The sequence below is a fragment of the Chinchilla lanigera genome, unplaced genomic scaffold, assembly GCF_000276665.1.
Source record: "Chinchilla lanigera isolate Chin_1 unplaced genomic scaffold, ChiLan1.0 scaffold00129, whole genome shotgun sequence".
NCBI lineage: Eukaryota > Metazoa > Chordata > Mammalia > Rodentia > Chinchillidae > Chinchilla > Chinchilla lanigera.
In genome coordinates, this window is record NW_004955530.1 from 190,233 (window position 1) to 201,462 (window position 11,230).

General features: G+C 38.5%; 1 protein-coding gene across 1 annotated transcript; it reads left to right on the forward strand.

Annotated features, from left to right (window-relative positions):
* Positions 1 to 1,726: 1,726 nt before the first annotated feature.
* Positions 1,727 to 2,674, forward strand: LOC102011040 (olfactory receptor 56-like). Its single transcript, XM_005410119.2, has one exon. It carries the CDS (start codon positions 1,727 to 1,729, stop codon positions 2,672 to 2,674), a length of 948 nt encoding a protein of 315 aa, XP_005410176.2.
* The last annotated feature ends 8,556 nt before the right edge of the window (positions 2,675 to 11,230 follow it).

Below are 11,230 nucleotides of genomic sequence, written 5' to 3' on the forward strand. Positions count from 1 at the left end.
ACAGACTGTATAATTTGTTACAATTGTCAATAGAGTATTCTTTTTAAAATTTTTTTAAACCTTTATTTCAAACTTCAAAATCGTGTTATATATGACTTATAAATCCAGTTTTTTATTAAGAAACAATCACTTTCTTGTTTTCAAGTTTTACATTTTAATAGTATATATTTGAGTACATAATAATCACATTCCTCATAGAGAGTTGGTTCTTGTACATAAAATGTTTTAATTCTTTTTTTTTTATGCCCTTCCCCTCCTCTCAGGCCCTCTTGGTACCATCTTTTTGGTCCCCTTCCCATTTGCAAATGATGTATCTCCCTATTCTTATTATCTATCTTTTATTTTGCTCTTTGTTTACATTTCAGATTTCTTATGTAACATATGACCATGCAATACTTAAGCTTGTGTGTCTGGTTTATTCCACTCAATATTGTCTCAAGGTGCATAATTTTTCTTTATGGCAAAGTAGTACTGTTTTATGTATGAATATATTTTCTTTACCCATTCATCTTAACAAACAAATATGCCTCTTCCAAGATTTATCTATGTAAATATGTAACATGGGCATGAATGTATCAGTGTAGTATGATGTCTTGAACTCTTTTTAGAAGATATCTCAAAGGCAAAGAGTTGGTCTGATAATATCTTGTCATATTTTCTTCTAACCCCTGAAAAATACTTAAGAATACTAAGTAAACTTTTTTTATTAATTAAAATGTCATCCATATCCCATTGATAAAATACTCTTTTACTTTGTGATTAACCAAATTAACCTAGTTATTTCTTTATGATGGGTATCTGGGTTGTCTCTAGGTTTTCACTTTCTAAGCATCTTAAAAATACTTCAATCTTTCATATCTGAAAAAAAAAACTCTCTGCTTCAGTATTCTCATTTGTGTAATGAGGTAATGATCATCACTTTCAGGGCAGTTATAAGAATTAACTGTGAGTGTGTAGCAGTGTGCTCACCAGTGTGCTGCACATAAAGAAATGTTCCAGTAATGACAGCAGTATTTAATTCTACATTGCTACAACTTGCTTTTGCTCTCACCTGTGATCTTTCCTATCATCCTATAATATACAGCAGTATTGTTATTTCAACTTAGGACAAGGAAATAGGTCCAGAAAGCTTATGAAAAGTGGCCAGTTTACACAGCTGATAAATTTTGCTGTTTAATTACTTTTCCCCAAAAAAGCAAGTCCTCGAGTGAGGCTGCTCGAGGCAAGAAGCAACAATGAGGGCTAGAGAATAAACCAATTTTTATCAGAGGCCAAAGCATTTGCCACATTAGCATAAATACCTTAAAATCCACTTCTCTGCTATGTATAGGAAATCTTGGAAGCTAGTTGTGCATGCTGGCACACACCTATAATCTCAGCTAATCAGGAAGCTGTGGCAGGAAGATTGCAAATCCAAGGCCAGCCTGGGCAATTTGACAAGACCTATCTCAAAATAAAATTTAAAGAAAGGCTGAGGATATAGCTCAGCCCTCACTGAGGTTCAGTCCTCACTACTGAACCAAAAGAAAAAATCCTAAAGTTTCACAACTACCATCAACTGCATTCAGTTTTTCCCCTCTAAAGAGTCCACATCGTTTATTCTAAACCAAGTCAAAGAGGATAACACATCGGGCAAAGTCGTAATGTCCTCAAAGTTAAGATGCTAACTGTGAACCTCCTGCTACCAGCTCTCAGCCTCCCTCCCAGTGCACCCCACACAGGAGTAATGGCCTGGGCAGGGAACCAGACCCTCATCTCACACTTTATCCTCTTGGGCCTCTTCAGCCACTCACAGCTGCACATCTTTCTCTTTTCCATCATCATGGCCATGTTTCTGGTGGCCCTCTGTGGAAATGGACTCATGATCCTCCTCATCAGCATGGACTCCCGCCTGCACAACCCGATGTACTTCTTCCTCAGCTGGCTTTCTCTCATGGACCTCATGCTTATCTCCACCATCGTGCCGCGGATGGCAGCCGACTTCCTCCTGGGCAGTGGCTCCATTTCCTTCACAGGCTGTGGACTGCAGATTCTCTCTTTCCTCACCCTGCTGGGGGACGAGTGCTTCCTGCTGGCCTTCATGGCCTATGACCGCTACGTGGCCATCAGCAACCCCCTGAGGTACTTGGCAGTCATGAATCCTCGTGCCTGCTGGTTCATGGTGGCAGGGTCCTGGCTGTTCGGACTGATGGACGGGCTAATCCAGGCAGTCTTCACACTACGCTTCCCCTATTGCGGCTCACAGGAGATTGACCATTTCTTCTGCGAGGTCCCAGCAGTACTTAAACTGGCCTGCGCAGACACCTCCCTATACGAGTCCATGATCTATGTGTGCTGTGTGCTCATGCTGCTGCTACCTTTCTCTGTCATCTCTGCCTCTTACTTGAGGATCCTTGTGACTGTCGTCCGCATGAGCTCCGCAGAAGGGCGGCAAAAGGCCTTCGCCACCTGCTCCTCACACATGACTGTGGTCTCACTCTTCTATGGGGCTGCCATGGTCACTTACATGCGGCCCCAGGCCTACCACTCATCCAAGCAAGACAAGGTGGTCTCTGCCTTCTACACCATGATCACCCCCATGCTTAACCCTCTCATTTACAGTCTGAGAAACAAGGAAGTGGCTGGGGCACTGAGGAATCTTCTGGGAAAGTGTTCTTTTGGTGGGAGGTACTAGGACAATGTGCAGGTACTAGGACAATGTGAGCTCTGCAAACCTGCCAACCTGGAGCAGATGATGGATCTATATCTGACTGGAACAGAAACAAATTTGCCCTTCTGAGACAAACAAACAAAATCAAGCCTTTCTGAGCCAAGCATGATGATGCCATCTTATACTACTCAGCACTCTGGGAGGCTGAGGCAGGAGGATGATAAATTGACACCCAGCCTAGGCAACTTAATGACTTAGTAAGACCTTATCCCAAAATTTAAAAAGTTTTAAAGGCCCTCTGTTCAATCCCCAGTATGGAAAATTTTGATCCGAGTTAATCAGATTAACACATTGATGTAATCCATCACATACGTGCACAGTGTGGGCAGTGTGCAAGGAAGGCACGCCTATTAGGTGACAAAGAGAAGACAGGAACTTTGCTGAAAAAGATGCTGAGAAAATCAGCAAGAGACAGCTCTCAGTTGTGTCCTTCTGCAGGAGCTTCCTATGGCTCAGGAGAGCTCTCTTGCCTAAAATGATGCCCTCTCTTCTGGGGCCAATCCCAGTATCAACTGACCAATCAAGGGTATAATGCTACACCACCTTGCCTCAGCTTGACTCTGAAAGGCAATCCTAGTTCCAGAGTTCCACACAGGATCATGTGAGACTTCTGGGAAACATCTGTCTATTCCCAACTCTCTTCTCTTCACCATAGCTCCTGAGAATGCTTTCCAAGGAACTTGCACATAGAGTCTGTTTTAGCCAGCTTCGAGAAGACTTGACCTATGATACACAGAAAGTCAGGGATGATGATAAATTAGAGCTGGAGCCATGTGGTCTGTACATGCACAGAATATATAATGTGGGGACCAAGAAGGCCCCAGTTGAACTGTTGGTGTAAAAGAACAGAAGTGTCATCTAGTTACCTGTGAAAAGCTTAAGGAAGGGGCTGCAAACTTAAATGCCCAAAGGTCCGTGTGGGAGGTGTCAAACAAAGGAAGTGTTGGGTCAAATGGGACGCTCATTTACTCACTAAGTCCACTCAGCCACTCTACTCCATGTAGAATGGGTAATCTTTAATGTTGAGGAGGAGGTTAAGTAAAAGTTGGGCATAGGCTGGAGGAACAATCAGGGGATGGGTGTATTAGAATGAATTGGTATGTCATAAGTGAAATAAATCAAACATACATGTGCAAGCACCGCATTGTTTCTCTAGTGTAAAGCCTGAAAGAGTTAATTTAATCTAGGAGATATGATAGACATTGACAATTGATAGGAAAGCACTCATAGGTAAAGGATAACTGGGATATGGGAAAAGAGAAGGGAAAGAAGGAGAAAGTTTGTATATATGTATATGCAGGATAGTTAACACGGGTGTTCTACTGTCCTGTATTTCCTTGCTGAAAGAAACTGTCAGTGAGGCATTGGTTGATTAGCTTTGTATGTCTATATGTGTTTTCATGAGAAACTACATTGAAGATACCAATATGTAATACAATAAGCATTGTTAATTCCCTACCACTCTGTTTGTAACTCTGTAATGTCTGTACTGATCCTATGCTATTTTGTAAAATGTTGTCGGTCTGTTAGTATTTTCCTCCTTTTATTTCTTTTTTTTTTTTTTTTATAAACATGCAATACTGGTCAACCAAAGACTCATTGACAGTTTCTTTCAGCATAGAAATAGAAGACAGAAGAACAACCATGTTCCTCCTTTTATTTCTAAAAAAAAAAACAAAAAAACAAAAAAACAAAACAAAAAAAAAACTAAAAGAATGAATTGGTATGTGTATATATGTGAGATGAATCCTATTGGTTTTGGTAACACTTCTAATACTTTTTGGATATTAAAACAAATTTACCAAATTTCTTTCTTTTCCTTTTTTTTGGTTGTTTTGTTTTTATAGTACTGGAGCTGGAACCCAGGGCCATCACACAGAACTGCATTCTCAGCTTTTTAATTTTTTTTTTTTTGAGACAGATTCTCACTAAATCATCCAAGCTGGGTTCAAACTTGCAATCCTCCTGCCTCCACCTCCCAGAGTGCTGGGATTACAAGAATGCACCATGACTGGTATTATTTTTTATTTAGTATTTATATTGTGCCCTCTCTAGCTGCTAGACTATTTTATAACAACTCATATTTATACATAATATAGGAATTTAAAGACATCATAAATCTTTTTATGACCTGGGTGTGGTGCTGCAGGCCAGTAACATTCAGGAAGCTGAGGCAGGAGGATATTTATTTCAAGGCCAGTGTAGGCTACACAGGGACACTATGTCTCGAAAAAAAAAAGTGACATTGTGGTATATGAGGAGGCTCTGAAGCTGTGCTCTGGAAAATACAGGTAGACAGTAATGTGGGAGGCCAAAAAAGCTAGATATAGGAAGGCAAACTGAAGGAGAAACTCGCCAAACTTGAATCCAGTATCACGGGCTTTTAGAAAGGAAAACAGAACCATCTCTGGACTCAGCACCTCTTATACCCCAGGCCCAGCATCCACACAGTTTGGGAAAGGATCTAATGCCCTGGTGAGCGATGTCTGAGAAAGCATCAATGGGCTCCTGGGAAAGTCGAATTAGGAAAATTTCAACTTTCAATATTCAATTTTGATTCAGCACCTGGATGTGAATGGTAAAATAGCTGTACCTTGGGGGCTTCTGCTACCTAGCCTGTGAACAGTAAGACCCTACAGAGGAAAGTAATTGGAGTAATTGAGGCACTTGCCCATTCTTCTCCAAGCACCAGGCTTTCTGGGCTCACAGGATAGCTTGCTTACAGCCAGTCGCCCATGATCCAGTGCCGGCAAAGGAACCCCCACAGCGCCTAGCTAGGAGCTGCTAAGCACAGAGGCCTCCCGAGCCACCACCAGTCTCACAAGCTGGGGAAAGATGCTTTGTGAAGAGCAAAGAAAGATCACTGCAGGGAAGAAGCAGACACTGCCAATTCAGCCAGTGGGTTCCTGCACAGTGTACCAGGAACCTTGTGGATGGAGAACAGAAGCAGGAATGGGGTTTATGTATACAGGGAAAGGAGCAGAGATTAGCAATTGAGGCAGGGTACTGAAAGAAGCATACTGCACCCCCCTTTAAACTTAACTGAAGGGATCTGATCATAAGACAAAGGTAAGAGCACCAGTCAGCCACACCCACAGAGGCAAAATTAAAATTAAGAGGAGTACAGCTTGCAACAGGGAAGTGGGCCCAGCAGATCATCCAGGCCCCCAAGTCTCCTCACTTACAGGTGAGAATTAAACAAACCGTGGGGAAAAGATCTGCAGTACCAGGCTGTGGCTTGAGTGAAGGAGAGGAGAAGCACCTTAGAGTGCAGCAGTGGTCTATGCAAGGTGGAGGTGGAGGAAAGGGTCGGATGTAGAAACCACTCCAGACTCCTGTATGGGTCAGGACCACTGTGTGTGGGGGAGAGGGGAGCAGAATGGTAGAATTCAGGCTGCAAAATGTATAGGACAATGAAAACACAAAATTTGTGTTCTTTCAATTGTATGGGTTTGTTTTCTTTTTTCCTCTTTTCTCTTTCTTTTTCATTTAATTTCCTTTTACCTTTCCTCATTTCACCTAGCATATATATGGCAGGTGTCTATATTTGTGAAAAGGAGAATAAGAATTAATCAGTACTTTAATGTAAATAGTACCTATCCATGGGCAAGTCAGGGTAACACTCACCAAAACTATATATAAAGGATTCAAACACACAAGCCATCTATCAGCGTATTAATGCATTCCAACCTTTTCATAGCTTCCTTCAATCCCCAGTTACACTACTCTTTGCATCCCATCTACCATTCCCGCAGATATTCACTGAAAGCTCTCTTCCACCAGTGTTACACTTCAGTTGTAACACATCAATGTTGTAAAATATCAATAGAGTCAGTTTTTCATTTATTTCTTTTTCCCCTTCTCTCCTTTCTGATCTATCCTTTTCCCTTTTCTCTGCCTTTTTCCTTCCTTAATCTACCTCATTCTAGCCTACCTGTCAATAGTAGTATATTATAAAAGGGTAATTGAAAGAAAGACAAGATTGTTGAATCAAGTTTCATTGTATATGATTTGCATATGGCAGAGTCTGTTAATGTTAATATAATTAGTAGGTATTCTATCCTTGCAACATAGCAATCAACTCTGATCTTATGACACTGTGTAGTACCAAAACAACCAAAGGCAAGATCAAATCATGAGGAAGCAGACAAAAGCTAGAGGCAGATTTTTTTCAAATAGAACTAAATTCTTGAAATTACATATAAAAATTCAATTGTTACAACTAAAGCAGCAAATCAAAACATCTGGTGAATTTTCTGATAGAACAACAAAAAAGTAGTTGGTGCTTTTCTTAGGTACTTTTCTACCAATGCTGGGACAACATACCCTACACCCAAAGTTAAAGGAGGAAAGGTTTATTTAGCTCACAGTTTGTGGAAGTTTCAGTCCATAATCACTGCCTCCAAACCAGGGTGGCCTGGCAGATGGGCAACAGTTCGTGGAAGTAGAAGACAGCAAAAGCAACAAGAGCAAAAAGGGAGAGAGCAAGCCCCTTTATCTCCCTTATATTGTAAGCAGGCCAGCTCTCCTATGGCAGATGTAGCACTCACACCCTGTCTATGCCCTCCTCTTGCAGAGGATGAAGATGTTTACAAAGTTAGGACCCTGGCCCCTGCTGAATTACTTAGTTAAACTTCTAAACTTTTGAAACTGACACAATGTATCAACCATAATGGTGACCATGTTCAGTAATTCACTACCATTGACAAAACTAAATCCAGACCCAGAAATTGAAAACTGCGTAATGAAATTAAATCTTTGATCAAGTATTTATGGAAAATTGGAAGTGTTTGTCCAGTAGAGTTGTTTGTCTAGTAGAAATGATGGATAATGATTTAGAGAGGTAATGATTTAGAGAGGTTTCTCTAATCCAGTTTTGGTTGATGCAGGCCTTGAGTACACACACACACACACACACACACACACACACACACACACACAAAGAAACATGAAAAAAGAAAGCACTAATATGCCTCCCAAAACTTTCAGTTTCTCCAAACTGCATCCAGTAGACATTGATGAGAAGGAAGTAAAAAACCAAATGGCAGAACTCCCTGAAGGAATAAGAATGGAAACAAGCAAACAAACAAAAATATCAAAAAGGTGTTCTAAAAGCCAGGCTGCAAGGAAAATAGTAGAAAGATTCAACAAATGGCATCTTACTAAAAAGCTTTTGCACAACAAAAGAAATCACCAACAAAGTCAAAAGACAACACACAGAGTGGGAAAAATTATAGCCAGTTGTTAGACAGACAAAGAACTTATATCCAGAATGCATAAAGAATTGAAAAAAATCAGACCCCCCAAGTTCAAAGACCCAATCCAAAAGTGGGCTTCAGAGATGAATAGGCACTCCACATGAAGAAACACAAATGGCAAATAAATACATGAAAAAAATGTTCAAATCACTGGTTATTTGAAAGATGCAAACAGCAGTGTTAAAATAATATTGAGATTCCATCTCACCCAAGAATGGCTATCATCAATAAATCAACTGATAACAAATGCTGGAGGGGCTATGGAGAAAAAGAGACCCTTGTTCACTGTTGGAGGGAGTGTAGATTGGTACAGCCACTGTGGAAATCAATGTGGATGTTCCTCTAAAAACTGGGATTGGAGCTCCCATTTGATGCAGCTGTTCCCCTTCTGGGAATCTTCCAAGAAGAATTAAAATCATTATACCACAGTGATATATGTACATCCATGTTTATAACAGCACATTTTGTAATCATTAAATCTTGGAAACAACCCAGATGTCCATCAATCAAAGAATGGTATTAAAAAATGTATTTTTTTAATATAATGGGATACTACTCAGCCATAAAAAAGATAAAATGGAGTCTTATATAGGTAAATGGATACAACTCAAGACCATACATAAGTGAAATAAATCAGACCCATATGTGCAAACATCATATTATCTCACTAGTGTGAAAAATGAACAAGCAAATAAGATCCACAATGTACAACAGATATTGTGACTTGGAAAGAAACTGTTCAAAAGAAAAGACAAACTCTGGTGTGGAAAGGGGAAATGAAGAAAGGAAAAACTATATGTATATAAAAAGTAGTAAAGATTCTTATACAGCTAATTTCTCTTAGTTCAGTAAAAAGAAAGTGCTGATATTGTATAGACAAGAGAGTACACGTATATCTTCTACTCTGAATAACTACAAGGAAGATGACAATATACAATATATTAACTATTGTAACTGTCCTAATAATCTGTTTTGCAACTTGGTTTCATTATTATGTCTATTTTTTTTTTTTAAAACGGAAAGAACAACTGGGATGGGGGAAAGGAGAAAAGGATGGGAAATATATATATATATAAGCTAAGATAATTGCACTATTAATTTCTAGTGATTTATTGAAAGGAACAGTTAATGTGTAATTGATCAGTCTTGCATCCTTACATCTGATAACTTGAGCAACAACTTTGAAGATAGCAATATGAATATAAAAACGATTGTTAACTTCTACCATCTTATTTTGAAATTCTGTATCACTTTTATTGTTCTGTCCTTTTTTGTCTTTGTTGTTAATATTTTGTTTTTTCTTTTTAAAATTAAAAGAAAGATGTTCTATGAGCTCAAAAATAATGTAACTAAACAGTTTTGGAATAAATTGATGAAATGAACATGAGTTTAAGGTACACAAAAATAAAAGGCTGAATTAACAAATCAAGATGATACAAAATGTGAATGATCAGTAAAGAATTAAAGTCTATGAAAAGATATCAAACAGAAATCCAGGCTGCAAAAAATTCTGCTGAAATCTTCAAAGTGATTTCTCAGGAAAACAAATAGAGACATGCAAGATTCATCAAATAAGTAATCATTAACTGTTCCTTTCAGTAAAGTTATAGAAGTCAGTAGTACATCTATGTTAGCTATCCTGTATATACATACATATATAATTTCCCCTCTTTTTTCTCTTTTCCCTTACCCCAGTTGCTCTTTTCTCTTGAGCATTTTGCTTTCATTTCAGAATGTCTGTCATACCTCCTAATTTTTATTCACTCTGTCAGATTCTTACACTAGTGAGACAATACATTGCTTACACATGGAGTTCTGGTTTATTTCACTTATGAGTATGGCCTCTAGTTGTGACCATTTACCTGTAAAATCCTCAAGTTTATCTTTCTTTATAGCTGAGTAATATTCTATTACAACAACCATTGTTAATTTCCTACCACTTTGTCTGTAACTGTATTGTTTGCATTGTCCTTATCCTATTTTGTAAATGGATGTCTGCTTGTTAATATGTTTTCTTTTTGCTTTTTAAAATAAATTTTAAAAATTCTGCTGAAATTATGGGCAGTAGCAATGACCAATGTGAGGAGAGTGTGTCAAAACTAGAAGAGAGGGCAAATGCAGAACATACATTCAGAGATACATTAAAACAACCAGACATTATGAAAAATGAATCTAATGGGTGCTAGATAATTCAAAAAGAACTAACCTAAAATAATAGAAGTCAAAGAAAAAGCAAACAACAGCACAAAAGACATAAATCTACTTACAGATATAATAGCAGAAAAATTTCCAAGTACAGGGGGACAATACAACATACAGACAAATGAGGCACATAGAACTCAAAATAGTCATGATCACAAAAGAACCTCTCCACAACACATCATTAGTTAAAATCCCAGAAGTCCAACACAAGGACAGAATCTTAAAAGCTGTTAGAATAAAGCAAAAATAACTTATAAAGGTAAACCTATTAAAATAACAGGAGCCTTCTGAAAACATAATTTAAGGACTAGCAGAACATAGAATGAAGTCTTTCATAGATAAGAGAAAACAGCTTCCAACCCAGATCAATATGTCTTGCAAAACTATCTTTCAAAATTGATGGAGAAATATGGACTTTCACGACAAAGAACACCTCAAGAAATTTATGAACACCAAATCAGCATTACAAAAAGTACTCAAGAATATCCAAGACAAAGACAATGAGGTCAACAACATCAATGAGCCTGTTGTAGTCAGTGTTTGCAAGGGAATGGATTTAATTCAGGACACATAATTTGTAGGATTATTTTATAATATTCACCCAAAGAGTCAACTGCAAAAGAATGCAGAAAATATGTCCACATATTAAAGACTCAAAGTTCAACAGCAAGCAGAAACACCAAAATAACATCCACAATTTAGAGATAGATTTATTTACATCAACTGGCACTGATTGGGATCATTTCTAAAATATCAGGCCCTGATCTCTGGTGGTATAGGCCTTATGTGGGATAAGCAAGCATGATGTACAGAGGCAGAATGGCTTGTCAGCTGGGGATTGGTTTATACAATGTGCATCACAGTGACCAGGCATTACTAATAGACAGAAGCAACTGGAACTGGAATAGGAACTATTACATGGGTAACTAAGAAACTGATGTATATTGGTGTGAGGGGGTATTTTCTGTTACATTTTTCCCCTCTTTTAGTTTTCCAGGCAAATCTTTGCTGGGCATATTACATGTGATCTTTTGAGAAAAGCCCAAGTAGAAGCAGTCAG

Coding starts and splice junctions, on each gene's coding strand:
- LOC102011040 (XM_005410119.2), top strand. CDS start 1,727: ATGGCCTGGGCAGGGAACCAGACCCTCATCTCACACTTTATCCTCTTG.